This window comes from Medicago sativa, chromosome 8, assembly GCF_051527215.1.
Source record: "Medicago sativa cultivar Bolivia chromosome 8, Bolivia_mono, whole genome shotgun sequence".
Lineage (NCBI taxonomy): Eukaryota > Viridiplantae > Streptophyta > Magnoliopsida > Fabales > Fabaceae > Medicago > Medicago sativa.
This window is the reverse complement of record NC_140756.1, coordinates 83,483,368-83,505,081: the sequence shown is the minus strand read 5'-3', so window position 1 is coordinate 83,505,081 and position 21,714 is coordinate 83,483,368. Positions and strand designations below refer to the sequence as shown.

The 21,714-nt window shown below is 32.4% G+C and overlaps 3 protein-coding genes across 3 annotated transcripts; 2 read left to right on the top strand and 1 right to left on the bottom strand.

Moving 5' to 3' along the window:
- Positions 1-8,241: 8,241 nt before the first annotated feature.
- On the top strand, positions 8,242-11,680 carry LOC146902354 (protein NUCLEAR FUSION DEFECTIVE 4-like). The gene is made up of 3 exons (XM_085733008.1): positions 8,242-8,682; positions 9,275-10,185; positions 10,767-11,680. The coding sequence occupies exons 1-3, from the start codon at positions 8,359-8,361 to the stop codon at positions 11,251-11,253; spliced, it is 1,722 nt and encodes a 573-aa protein (XP_085589134.1). The 5' UTR covers positions 8,242-8,358; the 3' UTR covers positions 11,254-11,680.
- Positions 11,681-12,403: 723 nt separating this feature from the next.
- Positions 12,404-13,371, bottom strand: LOC146902353 (uncharacterized). Its single transcript, XM_085733009.1, has one exon. It carries the CDS (start codon positions 13,342-13,344, stop codon positions 12,565-12,567), a length of 780 nt encoding a protein of 259 aa, XP_085589135.1. The 5' UTR covers positions 13,345-13,371; the 3' UTR covers positions 12,404-12,564.
- Positions 13,372-18,572: 5,201 nt separating this feature from the next.
- On the top strand, positions 18,573-21,706 carry LOC146902352 (calcium uptake protein, mitochondrial-like). The gene is made up of 7 exons (XM_085732431.1): positions 18,573-19,155; positions 19,572-19,639; positions 19,745-19,968; positions 20,094-20,177; positions 20,301-20,508; positions 20,729-21,025; positions 21,135-21,706. The coding sequence occupies exons 1-7, from the start codon at positions 18,819-18,821 to the stop codon at positions 21,321-21,323; spliced, it is 1,407 nt and encodes a 468-aa protein (XP_085588557.1). The 5' UTR covers positions 18,573-18,818; the 3' UTR covers positions 21,324-21,706.
- The last annotated feature ends 8 nt before the right edge of the window (positions 21,707-21,714 follow it).

Sequence of the window (21,714 nt, the reverse complement as noted above, 5' to 3'; positions counted from 1 at the left end):
TGTTAAAATCAATCTATGACTTTAAGGGTTACGACATGTTAGTGAAAGGGATTTTGTTGAACCAACTAAACAAGGTTTACTTGGAAAAAGATAATTTATTTAGCGGAATAGGACCATGGCAGGAAAACCACAACAAAATGGCCCAGCTACTCGTTTTGCTAAATAATTGTAATAATTGTAGATTTGCCATTTGTTTGATCAATTGCTTTGGTACGAAACAAAATGCTTTGAGTGGAAGGTTGAAATTAAACTCAATTTCCAATTTTCTGCTCCATCAGAAAAAGGCTCCTATGTATCATAAAATTGGGTCAGGATTTGTTGTTTGATTGATATTGAAAATTAAAATTGAACCTACCAACAGATAATATTTGGTTGATTCATCAAAAACAATTTAAAGAAGTTCAAGTAGGTCCTTGAGCTTAGGCATATGGCGGGTCCTTGTGATGCTTTGGAGTTCATGGATCATTATGTGACAAGACCATGTGCATAAGTGCCAACAACACCCCATGGTTTGATTTGCCTCTTGTTTAGATATGAAGACAGTGTTTTGTGTCGTCTTATTCGGCCTATGTTCCCACAAAATAAGAGAGACATGGATAAGATAATTTTTTTGCATCAAAGTAGTAGTATAAAGGATGTAACTCAAATAATTATTTGTGGAAGAACGTGTATATCGGAGTCCAAACTTTAGATTTTAGATTTCATCATCTGCATGTATGATTCTTCAAAAAATAAAAATCATCTGAATGTATGTAACATGTATTTCCTTCCCAAGATTCATATTGGTTTGGAAAATAGTTGATCTACTTTTCCTATGAAACACGAGACACTTTTGATATGCGTTAGTGTGTCTGACACCAACGGAGATATTGTATACAACATTGACATGTTCTCGCAGGTAATAATTTAAGAATTAACAAAATTGAACGTAATCATGTATGTTGGTGTCATGTCGAACATTGAACGTATGTCTTCGATCGAAGTGTCGGTCTTTATAGCAACTTTTTAGATGTGCATGTTAAATACGTAGATTTTCTCTAAACCTTGCTCACTTTAAATTAAAATTGTGACAAAATAAAGATGAAAAACGGTATGTGTAAAAAATAAGCTTTTTAATGTATACAAAATCAAACTCTTATTTTTTTATATAGTATAGTTCAAACTCTTTATAACGTGAAATTTGTAGTATCTACTATCATTGTCAATAATATTTCAATAAAGAGATTAGCGTCATAGCGACACAAATTTAGTTGTTTAATATTTAACCATAAAAAGTAGAGAAATTTTACACTATCAAAGACATTTATGGGTGTCAAAGAAGAGTACTATTTTTGCGTTTTCAAGAAGATCCAATTTTGTTTTAGGGATTGAGATCCCAATTTTTATTCCCAGATATTTATTTGCAAGAAGAAATTGATTATGTTGATGAAAAGATGAGTATGGGCAATGTTCTGTTTTTTTACAAAGGGACATAGAATCTGGTAAAGGGCAACGTTTGCAACATAAAAGACAAAAATGACTAATCTAAAACTTGAAATTTAGTTGAAGGACAGCAGAAATAATTTTGTCTTTAATTAATTGATAATTTGAATTGTCTCACTACGACAACTCTCCTAAGACACTGTAGCCAACTCATCAATCTCCTATGATGTGTGGTATTGAATATAAGTGAAGGTCAGCGGTAACAAAGTTGTGAATTTAACACATTTAGATTAGATTTAGATTAGATTAGATAGATAGATTACTAAAATTTTGTTTTGAAGAGTTTATATTACTTTTTTTTTTAACCAGAAGAGTTCAGATTACTACAACTATTTAGTTACACTAGTTTGTAGCTATCTCCAAATTCCAATGGACAGAAGATAAAAATGCAATGATTTTTTTAAAAAGGATAAAAAATTATACGTTTTTTTTTCTAAATGTAACAAATGCCAGATGAGGGGTTATTCTTAAATTTAGTGTGAAGAGGTTATCGTATTTTTTAAATTTTAAGGGTGAATATATATATATATATATATATATATATATATATATATATATATATATATATATATATATATATATTCAGTATATTCAAAAGATAAATTCATTTTACATAAGTCCTTTCCACAAAAAGTATTAAATTTTTCATTAGAATCATGTATAACAAATAGGAATTGATTTTTCTTTTTGGCAAAAAATAATAACGAGTAGTGCAATTTCATTATTTTATTTTTGACAAATAATGCAATTTTAATTGGTGAAATAGATTATCTTTCAAAAAAATTGGTAAAATGGATTACTTACTTCATAAGGATGAGAAGGCAATCAGGGGGTGCTTATTTCAAATACATTGTTGGGCTTTGTATGTGAGTAGCCCAATGTAAACTTTATGGAAGGAAAAACAATACGCTTTTACTTTTTCCACCCTACACATTTCTCGCGCACCCTAATTTAATTTTTTTTACAAAAATGCCCATGTGATTTTCGGATGTTAGAATCCAAATTGAGTTTTTCCTTTGTTATGGGGTGAAACAATGATTTTTTACGCAAATTAGATTTTAAAATTCGAATACCTAAACAACTAGGTATCGTTCCTTTTTTTTTTTTTTCGGATTATAGAATCCGAACACCCCTTTTCGGGGAAAAGCGGTTGGGATTATGTAATCCAAACCGTATCAACACAAATTTTGTAACACCCACGGCCGACGAGAGCAGGGGAGTGATCGCCGCCGCACAAGGCACGACAATGAGTAGCTCCCGACAGCCTTCTGTGAGGAACCGAATCACATCGAAATGAGAGGGATCCGATGCCGTGTAGGTATGAGACTACATGGTTGAAGGAAAGCTTATAAGAATTGTTTGTTACTACCTATATCAACAAGATGCATCTTCTTTTTGGTAGCCCATTCCATAAGAACTCCACAGTTAAGCGTGCTTGACTTGGAGTAGTCTTTGGATGGGTGACCTACCGGGAAGTTTCCGGTAAGCGTGCGAGTAAGGACAAAACACGCCGAAAAGACTCGTGTTAGTTTGTAGGGTCGGTCGGCAATGCTTAAAGTCGTCTTGGATGTTAAAAATTTTAAGTCTCGTTTGTAACATGGATAGCCAATTAAAGGGTCATATTAATCTTCATAACTTTCATCCTTATGTTTTAGGTCATTGTTAGTTGTTTTTAGTCAAAAATTTGATTTTCGGGCTACTTGATCGCATTGTTCCAAAACTTTCCGGGAAAATCAAAAGAAAAAGGCAAGGATCAAGACTCCTGTAGAAGGGACTTCGACGGGACTCCTCCTATCAAATCCAAAATTCAATTGTTTGGACCGATTCAAAGCTGAAATAGGAGAGATTTTGATTGCAAGATTATATATAAGCATATTTCGGATTACAAAATTCGAACACGGCTTGGATGTGTTCGCATTTTATAATGCGAAATCCCATGGACATTTTTGTAAAAATTATAGGGCGCATGAAAAGTAGATAGGGTGGGAAAAATAATAGCCAAAACAATAGCTTTAGAAGAAAAAAACACATCAACTTTTTGCACCATTTCCGGTTGTTTAGAGTCGAAGCACCTAATGTTAAAGGATTATTTCTTTTTCTACCCTCTATCCTTCTTGCACATCCTTCAAAATTCAAATTTTGCCTCGGCCTAGCTTATAAAGTCAAAAGAGAAAAACACGCTTCGCAGTTATATAATGCGAAACATGCTCATGTGTTAGTAATACTAAGAACCCTCCTCTCATTTCAACAGTTATGAATTAAAAACTAAACTACTAGCAAACCATCCAAAATTTTGTAACCTTCACACATTGTACCATTGTTGAAGTTAAGTTGGTCAATTACATTGCATTTCAACTATTTTCAACCACTAAACAAAAGGTTAGTTCACTTTTTTTCAAGCATTTATTCTTTAATTTGTTTTTTTTCTTGGGTACTGGTACGTTTTTGGGTGCATGGTCTGTTATCTTCCATAATGAGTGTTGCGGCAGTTTGGATTTCTCCAAACTATTCACGGGCATCCAATCGCCTCTGCTTCACCTGTTACGACTTTACAACAGGTGTTTGCTGCCTATGCCAACCTTCTTGTTCATGTGTTGTATGTTGAGGAACTGGGAGATAACGTGTTGCATGGTTTCGAAACAAGATTTACATGCATACGTGTTTCACATACTTGCAGGAGATCCTTCTAAAGTCCAACAAACCACAAAAAAGTTTTTTCTAACCTTTGCAGATTTAACAATCTTTCATTATATATAGCTATATAAAAAAATATAAGGTTTGACTAAAATGAAACGAAAAAAACTTAAGAGAACAAATTGCTAACATTTGTAATTTAAAGAATCAAAATGAAACGAAAAAAACGTAAGGAACCAAAACGAAACTTAAAATTAACTTGAGGGGCCAAGAATATAATTTAACCTATATTTTACTTTTATATAAATTTATTCAATTTTTAATAATGTAATAACACTAATGAAAATAATACTTACATGTTTTCTAAGGAAGAAAAAAATCCCATTAACAATAGGCTTTAGTAATTATAGCATAGTAGGTACACATTTGAAATAGAGTTTCATATGTGAACAAATTTACAGAGTTGCAATCAACAAAACACAAAGCCATAAAATTAAACCACACAGGTTAAGACAGTCCAAGGTACGTAACCCAACTTTTGTATGGATAAAGTCATATTTTTTGGTAATTGGTACAATCAAAAATTCATTTTTACAAGTCTAGATCACGTAATACTAAATACGATTCAATCCAATCATTTGTTCATTGCATTCAGGCGTTCAAGACTCCTAAAATGCAAAGCCGATCTTAATCGAACGATCACCAAAGCATGGCTACATGCGTGATTTTGGTAACAACACAAGTGTCAAGTGAAGTGAAGAATAAGTAAACAAGTGAAGCTATCATGGTCCATATTCCATAATAAAAATTATTGATAACACAAACTCATACAACATTTTCTCATTAGTTAAAGTTTGTATAGTCATAAGAATATGTCACACAAACTCCTCATAATAGACTATTTTGAGGAGTTTGATTCATAAAATTATTTATTTTTCAAAAGCTTAAAACATTTATCTTTTATGATCATATTAGACAATATTTTTTTCCCCCACTACCAAAAAGTTTATGAATCCGCCACTAGATGTAATGTCTAATTCTATTTATGTGATTAATCTTGATCGATGATCCCCGAGCTTTCCTAAAAACCTAACATCGATATGTTTTTCCCTTATGAAGTTATGTGCGCCCTATAATCCACCAGACTCAATTGTAACCGATGAAATAGTTGTTGTTGATCACTTATCACCGTGATGAATTCGGTTTTGAAAACCCTTTTACTTATATTCATATTTTGGATGATTTCTCATTCCACTACACTATTGTAAGTGTGCTTCCGATAAAATGAGGGGGTAATTTGTGAAATCATCTTATTTTGTCATTGTATTAAGAAATTCAAAGTTTGAATTATTGGCCCGTCCTTGTATCCTTTCAGAATATGCCCAATTTGCTTGGAGATTCTTCTCGTATGAAAGAATACAATTTCAAATAGATATCATATAAGCATTAACTGAACCCTTCAGACAAAAAAAAACATTAACTAAATTACATATTTTTGTATTTTTTTATTTGGTTAGATATTAATTAAGGCGGACCACGGCCAATATTTCAAAATTCATAATCAGCTAAAAATTTCTCAAAAATAAAAATAAAAATGGTCCAGCTAAAAATCTAACCAAATCAAAATTGAATAGTACTAGTAGTTTTCTCTTACATGAGGTACCATCAACGTGTGAATCGTGTCGTGTGGTCACTATTATACGGAGTATTTCATTTCATGATTGGGAATTTGGTCTTAATTAGTGGCTGCTGGAAAATTAATTTTTGAAAATATGGTTTGATATTTCAACTTGTTTGAGTTAAAGCAAAAGAGTTGAAAGTTCTGATCCAAATTCAAACGAATAAATAAATATTAATATTACAACTAATTATTAATATTTATTATTGAAGAAAAAGTTCTTATTAAAAATTGGCTTATTTAATATAAAAAAGATGTAAAGATTTATCAAAATCAAGTGCCTCAAAATTCGAATAGGAGACTCTATAGACTTGTGACAGCTTCCCTTTTAGTTCGACGTCAAAACTTTGAGTATTACTTTTCCCACCCTATGGGATTCTCACGCGTCCTATTTTTTTTCGAAAAATGTCCTTGACGTTTCGGATTTCATAATCCAGAATGGTGTTTTCCTTTGTTAAAGGGTGAAAAAAAATAAGTTACTAATGTTTCCGGATTTTGTAATCCGGAAACTTCAAAAATAGGGTGCACTACATGATTTTTCAATAAAATAGGGTGTTATTGCTAGAATTCTTGGTGCTGCTTTGGTTGTTCCTATTTTGCACGAACATGCATATGGTGTTCCTATTTTACACCACCAACAGGCATCAAGTAGCAATTACCTCTTGATACATGTTTTTTAAGAGTGGACAAATTTCCAACGTGATATTTGATAGAGAACAGAAAATTATAGCTGTGAAATTGACCAATCATATGGTGTTCGTGACAAACAAAGCATCAACAAGAATCCTAGCAATAACACTCTATTTTATTGAAAAAATCATGTAGCACGCCCTATTTTTGAAGTTACCGGATTACGAAATCCGGAAAAATGAAGTTTCCGGATTACAAAATCCGTAAACATTCGTAACTCATTTTTTCACCTTTTAACAAAGAAAAACACCATTCCGGATTATGAAATCTCGAACGACAAGGGTATTTTTAGAAAAAATAGGGAGCGCGAGGAAAGCCATGGGGTGGGAAAAGTAAAACTCCAAAACTTTTGATTCACATCTATTTCTAGTACTTGGACTTTTTTGGAACAAAAAGAATTTGGGCTTGAGTAGTCTTGGAAGTTGCAAATAGCGTTCCATTATTATTAATTTTTTTTTATAACGTTTCATTAATTTTTGTCAAATACTTCTTCCGTCCTTTTTTGGCAAATACTTCTTCCGTCCTAAAACAAGCAATTTTTTTTTAATAATCTTCTTAAACAAATAATTTTTTTATAATTTTTCTTTTAAGGCAAATAGTTGTTTATAATGTGGTAATCAATTTTTTTATAATTTGAGGCAAATAGTTGTTTATATACAACATCTACATTACACATAAGTAACAAAAAAAAATAAAAAATACAACATCTACATTCCTTAATATAACAAGACTCCTTTTATAAAAGAGTAGTGTTATTTGAACATCAATTTATGTGACAACCAAATGGACAACCACATTTTCACAAAGAAAAGTGTGTATTGGCACATAAACCAAAGTAATAGAGAGATAAAGTAAAATTATAATGTGAATATGAGAGAGAAAATTGTCAAAATAGTTGTTAAAAAGATTGTACAAATATCATTTCTCTTTATAAAAACAATACCGTGAAGTGAAGAGCTTACACCTAAAACGAATAATATCTTAGAACACAATGTGGTGTTTTGAGAGTGTAACGAAACATCTAGTTTATGTTTGAATGTTTTTTTTTTTTGTTAATGAAAGAATCAAATAAAAATGTTACAAAAATATGAAATGAATCTCAAACCTAGTGACAAGCATGAACTTTAATTAGAACGACGAATATTATGGTGTCTGAGTGGGTATAGGGAAAACATTCACGTGTGTACTTAAGTGGGGTTTCTTCACTTGTGTAATTGGAAGCCGAAACTTTTATGGTAGGACATACAACTTTTAAACCGCGTCAAACATAAAAAAAGTGTTTCGGCAATCAACGTGTTTTTGTATCATCCGCATTTCACACTTTTGACACCCTAAGATCATATGTTAGCCACCTTCTATATAGAGTTCAAATAAGGGAAATGTTAACGGGTCTTCTAATTTCTTTAAACACTTTAAATAAGAAATTTTTAATGAAAAGTTGTGTCTTAAATGCATTGAAAATTATAATGGTTGACTTCTTAAAAGAATAATTACTAAATTTGAAAGATTTAAAGAATGTCACGAGTACTCGTTAACAAGATCCTTACAAAATCATGCATAATAATATTGTGTGTCTTAAGTTTATGAATATTATATTTACGTTTTCCCGTAAAAGAACTTAACAACATAGTTTATTGTTCGCTTATTTGCTAGTAGTAATTTTTTGGTATATATGTCTTAGCCCCGCAACGCGCGAGGCACACGGGAATTAAGGTACGGGTACTAAGGGAGCAATATGTTTCTGACACCGACCATTCAGTCTTCTTTGCCTCTTGTTCTTCACTTATATTCATCATCATTGTCTTTCAGTTAGAGTTACTGTTCACATAAACAACAACTTATAACAGAGGCTAATCTAAGCTCAGCTCAGCTCAATGTTGAAGGTGAAGGGAGGAACAAGACCACCATGGGTAGGACTTGGAGCTGCAGTATGGGTGCAAATAGCAGTTGGAAATGCTTACACATTCCCACTTTACTCACCTTCCTTCAAATCAGTTCTTGGTTTCAACCAAAGTCAAGTTACTCTTCTTGGTGTTGCCAATGATATTGGTGAAAATGTTGGACTTCTTCCTGGTATTGTTTGCAACAAATTCCCTCCTTGGCTTATGCTTTTCATTGGTGCTGTCTTATCTTTCCTAGGTTTTGGTGTTCTCTGGCTCTCTGTCTCAAACACACTTCCCTCCCTTCCTTATCCTTTGGTAACAATCTTCTTCCTCTTCTTCTTTGGGTTTATTCTATTTTCTTTTGTTTAATCATGTATTTTATTTTGCAAAGAAAAACTTGTGATCTGTTAAAGACAAATCTGAAATCACACATAACGTAACACTACTTGATCTGAGGTTTTGGTGAGTTGAGTGAAGTGGAAAGAAACAAAAACAAAGTAGTTTGTATTGTTTTGTGAATAATCGTAGTATATAGTACCAAACTTTCTGAATTGGTGATATATTTTTTTTAATATTCCTTGACCCATAATTTTGATTTCTTGCCATTATTATATTTATTCATTTAATAATTGAAATAAAATAATAATTAAACTGTTTATGCTTCATTTCTTGTTCATTCTTTCTTTATCAGGGAATAAGATTTTTTATGACGTATATAAACAGAGATATGGTTTTTGTACTACCAAATTTAGATAGCCTTTGCGATAACTTTTCTAAGTGGTTAATGTCATTCAAATAGGCCAAATAGGCGGTTAATTATGTTTAGTAGATGGTGAATGGATATATCAGATGTCGAAACTCGGTGTCCTGTTTAAGGACCGACTAATATAATTTTATCATATTGCAGCTATGGTTTGCACTTGTTATTGCTACCAACAGTTGTGCATGGTTAACAACTGCTATTCTTGTGACCAACATGAGAAATTTCCCTATCAGTAGAGGAACAGTTGCAGGAATATTGAAAGGTTATGGAGGAATCAGTGCTGCAGTTTTCACCGAAATATTTAGGGCAATTCTTCATAATTCATCTTCTAATTTCCTGTTATTCCTTGCCATTGGGATTCCTGTTTTGTGCTTCACTGTCATGTTTCTTGTTCGTCCTTGTACTCCGGTTACTGGAGATAGTTCTTCAGAAAAATGGCATTTTCTTTTCATCCAAGTTTCAAGTGTGGCCTTGGGTGTATATTTACTTGTAACAACCACACTTGATTACATTCTACATATAAATTCTACCGTGTCTTATGTTTTGGTGGCTGTGATGATTCTTCTTCTCATGGCTCCATTTGCTATCCCTATAAAGATGACATTGTTTCCCCAAAAAATCAATGAATCAGAAGAAAATGAGCAAAGTGTTGGATCTTCTGATTGTTTGATTCAAGAAGGCAAAGAAGAAAACAGAAAACCCCTTTTACAATCTTCTTCAGATACCGCACTTGGTAGTTCAAGTGATGCTGATGGCTCATCTGATGTTGATATGCTTCTTGCTGAGGGTGAAGGAGCAGTAGTACCTTCAAAGAAGAGAAGGCCTAGAAGAGGGGAAGACTTTACATTTTTTGAGGCACTGGTTAAAGCTGATTTTTGGCTGTTATTTTTTGTATACTTTGTTGGTGTTGGAACTGGTGTTACTGTTATTAATAATCTGGCTCAAGTAGGTGCTGCTCAAGGTGTTGAAGATATCACTATCTTACTATCAGTTTTCAGTTTTTTCAATTTCGTCGGACGGCTTGGTGGAGGAGTTGTGTCTGAACATTTTGTCAGGTGATTTTAACATCTACTATCACACTCATATCAGATAAAATTTGAACAGGTGTATAATCATTGGCGTTTATATTAATTCAATGTTACACTTTTGTTCGTGCATAATCCTTGATTGATATTGCGAACGATTGCGGTTAAATGCAGCTGATGCAACCTCAATTAAGTTGTGTCAGTGGAAGAGGCATTAAAAACTTTGACGGTATGGTTTAGAATTTAGAATGTTGTTCTTTTACCTTTTTTCTAGGTTTATGTGGTTATGTTGGGTAAGACTCATATAAACTGGACTGTAGTACTTAAGCACAAGTTGTACTTTGTGAACTCTAAGCTTGATTAATAAAAGGTAGTATAGCCGCATTGCAGTAGGAGACGTTGGCGCAATTGGCTAAATTCCATGATCAAATATCGTATGCTCTCTATTTCTATTTTTTCGTATAGTTTTTACTTTTGAACCAGGTTGTTGTTCTAACAGATTCTTGTTTGGCAAAATATAAGTAAAGTAAGTATTTAGAAGTCTACGGGTTTCTTGTTCTATAATCTAAAATGTGAGTAACTATTCATCATTTCACGATTTTCATTTGCAGGAAGAAAACGATCCCACGGACAGTATGGATGACATGCACCCAGATAGTTATGATAATCTTGTACCTTCTATTTGCATTTGCCATCAAAGGAACACTTTATCCAGCAGTTGGAGTTCTTGGAATCTGCTACGGAGTGCAATTTTCAATATTGATTCCTACGGTTTCAGAGCTTTTTGGTTTGAAGCACTTTGGCTTATTTTTCAACTTCATGTCATTAGGTAATCCACTTGGGGCATTACTTTTCTCGGCTCTTCTTGCCGGGCGTATATACGACAGTGAGTTGGCAAAGCAACAAGGTTTTGGTCTCATTGTTTCAAGTGTTTCATGTGTTGGTCCAGATTGTTTTAAGGTTACTTTTTTGGTACTTGCTGCTGTTTGTGCTGCTGGCGCCATTTCCAGCATTATCTTGACTATAAGAATTAAGCCCGTTTACCAAATGCTTTATGCTGGCGGTTCTTTTAGGCTACCTCAAATGTCATGCAATTAAGAAGGAGAGTGAAGTTGAATATATAACCAATAAAGAAGACCGCTCCTTGAAGGTTTGTTGCAAAATATATCCTCTGTAGCCGATGTTTTATGATGCCACCGGCTGCAGACCAGCAGTTGAGGATCCATGTCCGGTTTATTGAGGTCTATTTCCTGGTCTGCTGTGTATTACTGCAATGCATATAATGGCTGATCACCAATCTAGCTATTATTAGATAATTAGTTTTTGGCTTCAATAGGTGTGGGACTACTGGTTTAGTGTAATGAAGTTGAGAATTTTGGTATTTACCTAGAAAATTTGTTTTTAAGCATGTATGTTAGGTATGGTAATGGTATTGACAACTGAGAAAGGTATTGAATCTATGAGATAATTGGAATGATATGTAATCTGTATGGACACATATGAATGGAAAGGAATTGAATTACCATTTACCAGATACTTGGAATGATCACATTTTTTTTTTTTTTTTTTATTACAATTATCGCATATTTCTATATGTAATGATAGTAGTGCTTTAAGTAGTAAGCTTCATGTGTATTAGATACTGTTAAATGCGAGATTTTGAATGTGAGCTTCATATATATGAGATTTAAGTGCACGCTTGCATTGCCCGTGAGATTGTTAGAATCATGGTAAGTCACCACGATTTGGACAAAAGTTTTAGAGATTCAACAAAATCAATGTGTTATTACGATTTTGTCAAACTCATTGTCAATTCAAACATAGTCATATAATTGGGAAAAAGTTGGAGTCAATATGTAATATGCACGATCAATCACTATATTTTTGGCCATGTCCTGTAATAATATTTTGAAAAGAACTTAACATCACTTCAAAAAAGAATAGTACCTGTCACGTTATTGTACATGGTTCAATTTCATTGGAGGATTAAGATAGTTTATGATCGTTAATAAAGAGAGTAATCATATTCATTCACAATAGTTGTCTGCAATCATTTCAATTCCTTCCAAGAATAGCTTACAAAACAGAAATCAAAGTACTAAAAGACATTAAGTAATCTCAATTTTCAAGTATGTAAGACACCTTTTTTCATCAAATAAATACACCATCAAACACAAATAAAGTTGGGCCAGTGTTACTTTCTTAACATCTAGTGCAGAAAAAAGGTGATAGGTTAAGTGAACAGTTATTGAAACAAAATAATGTATAAAGTAGTTGAAAAACTACAAGAAAGCATTTTTTGCTGCAAAACAATAAATTTCATACACTATTACTACTATTAATTAACAGAAAAAAAGTGTTTTCTTCACTCACCATAGAATCACACAAGAAAACAAAGACAAAAAACAATCAAGTTGGATTAAGATCTTGAAAGAGTGTAGGCCAAAGTGAATGCTCATCATCAAAATCAAAATCACCTTTGGGTTTATTATAAGGACTACTATAACCCATAGGGCTATCAGTTTCAACAGAATTCCTTGTAATAGTTGGACTTCTATTCTCAAACATGATTTTAGCATCCAAAGGACCAGATACTCTTGGACTCTTGGTGAATCTTCCATCAATAGCCCTACTTCTTAATGGACTTCTATTAGTATACACCATCATTCTCTCATTCATCAATCTTCCATCAATTGGTCCTGATAACTTCAATGCTTTATTATTTTGGACCATTTTCTGCTCATGCATTCTTCCATCTAATGGTCCTGAATATGGCATTGTTCTGCTTCTATACATAGGTTTCTGATGCTTCTCTTCCTTGACCAATGCTCCTCTCCATTTTTGCCCTTGGTACCAATTCGGTTCGTGTAGAACCACAGGTAAAGGCATGTTTTTCTTAACACTATCGTCGCGAAAAACAAACTTGCTCATGCATTTTTTTAGACACTTTTTGATGGTACCAGAAAGGTTTTTTGGTCGTAATGGTTGATCAAGTTCTTGTTCTTTTTTGACTAGTTTGAGAATCTCTAGTCTGTGTTTGGCTATTGAGATTCCCATGCTTTGTAGAAACTCATGGTTGAAGTAAGTTGCATCTTCCAACTGAAGCTCATTGCGGGAAAAGATGAGGCCATAATCATATATGAGTGAATGGTCAAGAGTTGTTTTTGATAACCATGAAAACCAGTCCATGGTTGTGCTAAAATGGAAAGATATTGTGGTATGGTTAGATGTGGGGATTGTGATTTATAATGTGGATAGATGGAGAGATAAGGAGGTGTGGCCAAAAGGATGGATAAATGTGGTGGGTATATGGCTATTTCTTTTTTTAATTTTTAGACTATTGTTAGTGACGATTAATTCATACCTAGTTATGTAGTTATTTTGTTTTTTTGATGAAATCTGGTTGGTAGTTGAAATTGAGAATGACAATGACAACGGCCAATAATTTGCTGTGTGAAAAGTTTGAGCTATAATGGATGCTACTACATATGTTGTAACAATTTTACAAAAAGACATTATAATTTTGTTGAGTAGGGTTGAAAATTAAAGCAAGGGTAATGTTGTAATCTAAGACCATAATATTCAAATACAAGTTATACACGGTAAATTTAAGTTTGAAAGTTGAAATAATAAAAAAAATTACAATTGTCAAGAATACTTATGCACAATTGGTCGAACTTCACTAACAAGTGCCGTAGTTTTATTGTTTGTTTTTCGTATCTTATCACTTTGATATGAATTGTTATTCTAACAAATTTCAGTGAAATTACAATGGTAACATACGAAGGTTTATCTAGTTAGTAAAAGATATGATTCATATTTTATAAGAATGTGAATTTTAAATATTGTAATTTATCGATAAACATATATAAAACACGTATGTAAATGTTCTTTGAATCTATACTTGTCTTAACCTTTATGAGTGTATATGACTCAAATACTCCTTAAACATTCTTAAGATTTCCTTTACTGTTATGAAGCTAGCTCGCTTAACTTTTTTGTAGCCTAAATATTGTGTAGGTAACTTTTCACTAAACATGAATTGTGGGGTTCCTTAGGACTTATGAGAGAGAGATAAAATGTGTTGAAGCGGCTAGGGGACCCATGAAAAAGGAAGTAGTTAAGGCAAATCAATTTGGTAACCTAACCAATTTGTCTATCATGCTACAAGCAATAGTCCAAATGACTCCCACTTTGAATTTTCAAACCCTACTATATAGCACACATACCTGCCCGCTTTCATTAGATATAATTAGATTAGATATAAATTAATAACAATAATAACGGTAGTACTGTGAAAAAGAAAAACGAGGGAAAGACAAGCTATAACTAACTTTTGTGTCAAGTATCCCATGTGGGTGTTTGCTATGGTTCACTGAACTAAATCGTCTATGAAGTAAAGTCACAATTTTCTTTCCAAGACATAACTGATGAGATAAGATAAGGTGGGAGTAGAAAACTACTATAGTAATCCGTTGACAAAAAGTTCATATCAGTAGCCATTGAAAAATTTAGTTTTTCTTTTTTAAATAAGCCATAGAAAAATTTAGTTAACACATGTATGTTTGGATTGACTTATTTAAAACTATATTCTTTTACAAGCCTAAATGATATATATATTACTACAAAAAATAGTCTGCCCCAGTACAAGGTGTGCAAGCAGGAGCAAAATAGTTTTACATTACGGAACCAAAAGGAAAAAACTGAAAAATTCAATCAAGCTCCAAACAAGCAAAGGATTGTTTCAACCACATAAAATGACCAAAAGAAAAATTAATATTTTGAACTTTCAACCACTAATAGTTAGAAACTTTCACTTTATCCATCAGCTTCGGAATAGATTTAGCTCAAAAACTATATATTGATATCAACATTTGTAAAACTATACGAGAGAATATGTAATATCTGCTTATAACATGTTTATAGTTTGTTTTGAGCTTATTTTCATACTCTTCGGGATATCTTATCGAGAAAAAAAATTGACAAAAACTTATGCAAAAAGTTTATAGCTTAATATAAAACATTATTGTTATTTTTAAAATAAAAAGAGCTTATATATAAGCATTTATATGATAAGTGTTTTACTAAGTTGTTTATCCAAACAGACTCAATACTATTTTTTTATAATAAAAACTTGGTGCCTAAACCGGTTAGGTTAATACGAGAGATTCAATCTTACCGTTCATTTGTGGGGGCTCCGTTTAAAGTCATATGACATACACCCTCCGTCACTATTATAAAGAAAATCAACATTTTAGATTCATTCATTTAATGATGTACATGGTCTATAATAAAGACTAAATACATCATTAAATGAATGAATCTAAAATGTTGTTTGCTTATAATAGTATGCGCGTAACTAATAGTTAGTGGATCTTCCTTGATATTTATCAAAAGTACGTGTTTTCACACAATAAACGGCTCCAATCATTAATATGAGATCGGATGACCGGTTACAAAATAATAAAACCATTATAATCTATCTCGACCGTTGATTTCATATTAGATGGTTGAAATTTAAACGTAGTTATTTTCTTATATAATAATATGTGATTTAAAATGTTTGTCGGACAAAACTGAATTATAAACTATCACATTCACATACTATTTGATCATTAATCATCACATAAATGCTATAGTATAACCCTTTGATTAACCTAAACGTCATCTACTTTTATTTGTCAAAGCTGTAGCAAATTAATGGTCCAAGGTTTGTATGTGCTAATTATGTGTCTTAGCTGGACTGGAATTGACAGGGAAATAGGTATGAACATGGCTGAAACTAACTGATATCACGTGAAATATTAATGGTGAATTGATTTTTTAGGTAATTGACTTAAAATTGGAAAAAGAAAAAAAAACGAAGGTAAAGGGACAGTACTACTTGCAGTAGTAGTTCCTTAACGCAGAGCTATACTTACCCCGTACAAATTTATTATACTTGTTTAAATACATCTACATTTTCCACCCCACGTTATATAGTCATAAATACTACAATTTAAAAATATCAAATTTAAATTTGAAAATGGATATACTTGATTTTTCATTATTTAAGGACATAAAATTACTAGAATTTAATTTGTATCCAACTGATTTGGTCGAGTGGTAAAAGAATTCCACCTAAGAACAATTTGAACCATCATGGTTATTTTTTAAGGGACTTGTTAACAAGTGTCTTAAGGACATTGTTTAAGAAACAACTTCATAATTTTCAATGTAAAAATGACTACTTTTATATGCTTAAACAATATGTTCAAAGGCACTTGTTAGCATTTCTCCTTTTTTAAATGATAAAGGTAAGTTGTCAATTGTTAATATGCTAATATTTTTCACCTTGTCCGACTTGAACTTTGAATCTTTAACTTCTCAACTCCTTTAATCTCTTAGTTCAAACTAGTTGAGCTACCAAATCCCCTAATCACCATGACTAAAACAATGCTTACCGAGATTTTATTTGTATTTCGATCAAATTCTGAATTTTTAAGATTAATTTCTCTAAGAACTGAAGCGTTAAGGAAAAAAATGAATATGTATGTAATATTAGATATACATCCAATAAAATTATACCACGACACTTAAAAAAAAATCCAATCAAATTATACCAAGAAAACAATGAATTTTGTTGTTTTTGGTAGTTTTGTTTTCTTTTTCTAATTCTCCTTATTTTTTACAATAAATACTTAAAGGTATTATTGACTAACATTTGTACTTTACAAATAACAACTATTCCAACCACGTGAACTTAGTCTAATTGGTAGAGACATTACATTATATATGTCCGGGTTGTGGTTCAAAACTCAAATTCTCCACTTATACACCGTGTATTTTTTTTTTTTTGAGGGAACACACCGTGTATTTCTAAACATTAGGATATTTGACAAAAAAAAAAAAACAACTCCCTTCATTTTATAAGATTCTTCAACAAAGTTCACGAGCACCATTATTGATATTAGGGTTAAATATGTTTGTAGTCCTTACATTTTGCGTCCCTTTGAAGAATAGTCCCTACATTTCATTAAATGTTTTTAAAACCCTCACATTTTATCTCCGTTATCAAAATTAGCCTCTATTGTTAATTCTCTAACGGAATGCCGATGTGCGCTTAGTGAGCCCCAATTATTTAGGGTTAAATATGTTTTTGGTCCTTACATTTTGCGGGACTTTGAAGAATAGTCTTTATTATTTTAGGGATTTTTAAAACATTTATTGAAATGCAATGACTATTTTTCAAAGTCACGCAAAATGTAGGGACCAAAAACATATTTAACCTTAAAATAATTGGGATCCACTAATCGCCACATCAAGCATTCCGTTAGAGAATTAACAACAAGGACTAGTTTTGATAACGGAGATAAAATGTGAGGATTTTAAAAACATTTAATGAAATGTAGGGACTATTCTTCAAAAGGGTGCAAAATGTAAGGACTAAAAACATATTTAACCCTTGATATTATGAGAGAAAAAAATTTAGCTGTCAATGATAAATTGAATAGGAACATTTATATATATATATATATATATATATATATATATATATATATATATATACACACACACACACACACATTAATGCATATGCAATTTCAGAAAGAGACTTTGATTAACAGGTTCAAGGAAGAGAATTTTAATACTCACGAAGTCCGATCGAGATGTAAATAAAATTTGATCAAAAATTGTTTCATCCAAAAATCAAATTAAAATTCTCTCTAAACAATTCTTCTTTACGTGAAGTTTATATCATTTAAGTTCAATCACTTGATTAAATAGTCTTATATTATCGGACGGAGAAAAAGTGGTCGTATAATATAACTAGAAATAGAGGGATTAGGAGCAATTTTTTCGTCAAGAAATGACATGTAAAAAGTGAAGAGTGTAAGTTTGACGATAGTGTCACAATTTCCTTCGGTTGAAATCAACTTGAGGTCCTTACATTTGATACAAATTTGAATAAAAGATAAAATAGAGAGATATGTTAGGTGAGGAAAAGATCAAAAACACCTTATAAAATAATACAGATACATGAACGGTAGAAAATATGAACGAAGAATATCCTATTCCAAGGTGCAATTTTTTAGGTGAAAAATTTAAAAAACTTATAGATAAAATTATACTCCATCCGTTTCAAAATGAGTGTCACTTTAAAGAAAATAATTTGTTTCAAAATGAATGTCATTCTCACTTTTCAATGTACTATTAATTACTTTTTTCCAATAGTACCCTTAATTATTATTATCCACACAACTTCCAAAGTATCATTTTGTACTTTAATTTATAATGATGACAAATGCACCAATAGCTAACGAGGCTATTTTAGTAAAAATATCATATATTTGGACAACATTATTTCATTCCTTAATCATACAAGAATTCAAGCCGACACTCGTTTTGAAACGGAGGGAGTAACATTTAGAACCACTAACAAACTTGGTAAGTTACAATTTGAGTAAAAAGATAAAGACCACATATCCCCTGTTCAATCCGTACTTCAAACCATATCCTGGTCAATACATCATTGTGTTCCCTCCCAAACGTTTTCTTCTCTTAACAACCTCAAATTTCTACCTTCAACCTAAACAACTAATATTACATTGTACAAACATTTATTTATTTATTAATGTTCATGTTTCATGTTGTAGTTTTTTAAAACTAAACTCAGCCTTAGCATGTTGTTTTCTTGGGGAAGAAGATTCCAACAGACTCTACGACATAACATTAGGCCGTTGTGTAGCCAATCACAACGCTCCACGTCATCGTCTTCTTCTCCGTTGAGCTCTTTTGATGGGTCCGGAAATGGTGGTGATGAAAGGGTTAGAGATTTTAAATATTTTCTTAGTACCATAACTTCTGGGACTGTGGTTGTTGGGACCACCTTAGGCTTTTGGTATTGGTCATCTTTATCTTCTCCTGGTGCTAACAACTCTTTCCATTCTTTCTCTGATTATGCTACTGAGGATCAGTTTCAACAAAACTATCAAAATAAATCCAAGTTTCTCTTCAATGGTAACTCTCATTTTCTTTTACTCATGTTTGAAATTTTGAATCTCTTACCATATATGGCTGAAATTGCATTCCCATGAAATTGGTGAAGTTGCAATTATTTTGTGATTTTAGTATTAAAATTGCTTTTTGGGGGGTTTCAATTTGCAATGCCTAATGTTTTCTTCCTAAATTAGCTTCTTAGGACTTAGGGTTATTAGAACACTATTGAATTGAATACTAGGAATATGAAGGGTATGATGGAAGTAGGATTGTTGCAGTTTTATTTTTTATAGACAAATATTAGTGGTTAATGTGTTAAGGAGATGAGAAATTCGTTAGCAACAGAGATCGAACCATGAATTCTTGCAGTTTAATTGTTAATTTATTTGGTTTGGTGCAAACACTTAAGATTTCTTTGTGTTTCTGTTTTGATGCAGATAGTTATCGAAGAAGAGTATTCTTCAACTACGAAAAACGTCTTCGCTTGCAAAGTCCTCCAGAAAAGGTAATCAATCTTGTCATTATGAGTTTGTTTAATGATCAATCATAGCTTAAAACCAGCAAATTGTTACCATTGAATGTTTTAATATGACACCTTGTTTGATTCCAGGTTTTCGAGTACTTCGCATCGAATCGGATCCCTGGTGGCGAGGTTTTTATGACACCTGCAGATTTGATGCGTGCCATTGTTCCTGTATTTCCTCCTTCTGAATCAAGACGTGTTAGAGAAGGTTCTTTAAGAGGGGAACAGTTTCCCGGCTCGTTAGAATGCGATCCTTCTGAATTTTTTATGCTCTTTGACACAAATAATGATGGACTCATTTCTTTTGCGGAGTGAGTATTTGTTGTCTCTTTTATTTTCTTGAAACCTGTTTGTCATGAGAAATATGAACAACATGATTTCAGAGTTCAAGTGCAATATAGTTTTGATAACAAAATATCTTGTTTTTGGATACCAGGTACATATTTTTTGTCACTCTTCTCAGCATACCAGAATCCAGCTTTTCAGTGGCTTTTAAAATGTTTGATATTGACAGTAACGGGTATGAATCCTCTCCTTTCCTTTCGTGAATGTCAGAAGTTATATATGCAAACTACATTAAGTTTTGGCCTTCAGTTTTATTGATGGAATTTTCATTGAGTTTTGTTTGTTGTATTGTCAACAGGGAAATAGACATGGAAGAATTCAAGAAAGTGATGGCGTTGATGCGATCTCAAAACAGACAAGGGGCTAACCACAGAGACGGACGACGCCTCGGAGTGAAAACACCGATAGAAAATGGCGGTCTCTTGGAGTATTTTTTTGGAAAAGATGGAAAAGATTGCTTACAACATGACAAATTTGTTCAATTCTTAAGACAACTGCATGATGAGGTATGTGAGCCTCTCAAACCTCATGGTCTTGCAGCATCTTTTCCAAGATCTGCATATTATAATTTATTTGAGGCTTTATAACTTTGTGAATTTTAGTTAGATTCTGTGTTATTAGGTATCCTTGAAGATTGAAAAGATTTTTATGATTATTAATTTGAATTTTACAAGATAACTTTTGGTTCTTAACTATATTTTGCTCTAATGACAAATTAATTTGCAGATCTTGAGATTAGAATTTTCTCACTATGATCACAATAAAAGAGGAACCATTTCGGCCAAGGATTTTGCACTATCCTTGGTTGCATCTGCAGACATTAATCACATAAACAAACTGCTGGATAGGGTCGACGAATTAGACAATGATCCACATATAAGAGACAAAAGAATTACGTTTGAGGAGTTCAAAGCTTTTGCGGAATTGCGCAAGAAGTTGCAGTCCTTCTCTCTGGCCATATTCAGTTATGGAAAAGTTAATGGAGTATTGGCAAAAAATGATTTTCAAAGAGCAGCATCTCAGGTACTAATGCTTCCCTATTATGCCTAAAAATATATTTACAGTAGTAATCTATTGATCATTTTTAATAGATGAATAACTTATTATTACGGTATCATGTAATGTCATGTAGGTATGCGGCGTCGATATTACAGAGAATGTACTTGACATAATTTTTCATGTCTTTGATGCTAACCGTGATGGGAGCTTAAGTGCAAGCGAGTTTGTTCGAGTTATACAAAGAAGAGAAGACATTTCCTCACGTTTTGGATTTGGGAATTTGATAACATGTTGGTTGAACTGTGTAAAGGGTAAATGTTAATGAGCAGAGCATCCATTTTCACCTCTCAGAAACTAAAAGAAGGGTGGTATATGCATTTGGGTTTTACAGTAATGGACTCATTCGACCAAATGCAGATTCAAGATAGGGAAGCAGGTAGATGATTCAATCCTGTAGCAATGTAGATTTGCAATGACACTATCAAACCATGATGACATGGCTTCTGTCTGCTAAGAAATGTACAGATTCAAGTTTTCATGTGTTGCTAGTTGATACTTGTACTGTTGTACATACAAATACTTTTGCTTCTCTTAGCTTTTGTTTCTATTTGGTTATCATATACCCTAGTGTTAATGCTTGTAATATTAGGTTTAACCAATGACTAGATTAGTTATGAAAAGTTAACTACATCTCATTCTTTGCAACTTCAGAG

What these genes read in the sequence shown, in the direction of transcription:
- LOC146902354 (XM_085733008.1), top strand. Translation starts at nt 8,359, where the DNA reads ATGTTGAAGGTGAAGGGAGGAACAAGACCACCATGGGTAGGACTTGGA. An exon ending in CCTCCCTTCCTTATCCTTTG is followed by an intron (nt 8,683 to 9,274) that starts GTAACAATCTTC and finishes ATCATATTGCAG; the next exon opens with CTATGGTTTGCACTTGTTAT. An exon ending in GTGTCTGAACATTTTGTCAG is followed by an intron (nt 10,186 to 10,766) that starts GTGATTTTAACA and finishes TTTCATTTGCAG; the next exon opens with GAAGAAAACGATCCCACGGA.
- LOC146902353 (XM_085733009.1), bottom strand. Translation starts at nt 13,344, where the DNA reads ATGGACTGGTTTTCATGGTTATCAAAAACAACTCTTGACCATTCACTC.
- LOC146902352 (XM_085732431.1), top strand. Translation starts at nt 18,819, where the DNA reads ATGTTGTTTTCTTGGGGAAGAAGATTCCAACAGACTCTACGACATAAC. An exon ending in TTTGATATTGACAGTAACGG is followed by an intron (nt 20,178 to 20,300) that starts GTATGAATCCTC and finishes TATTGTCAACAG; the next exon opens with GGAAATAGACATGGAAGAAT. An exon ending in TTCAAAGAGCAGCATCTCAG is followed by an intron (nt 21,026 to 21,134) that starts GTACTAATGCTT and finishes AATGTCATGTAG; the next exon opens with GTATGCGGCGTCGATATTAC.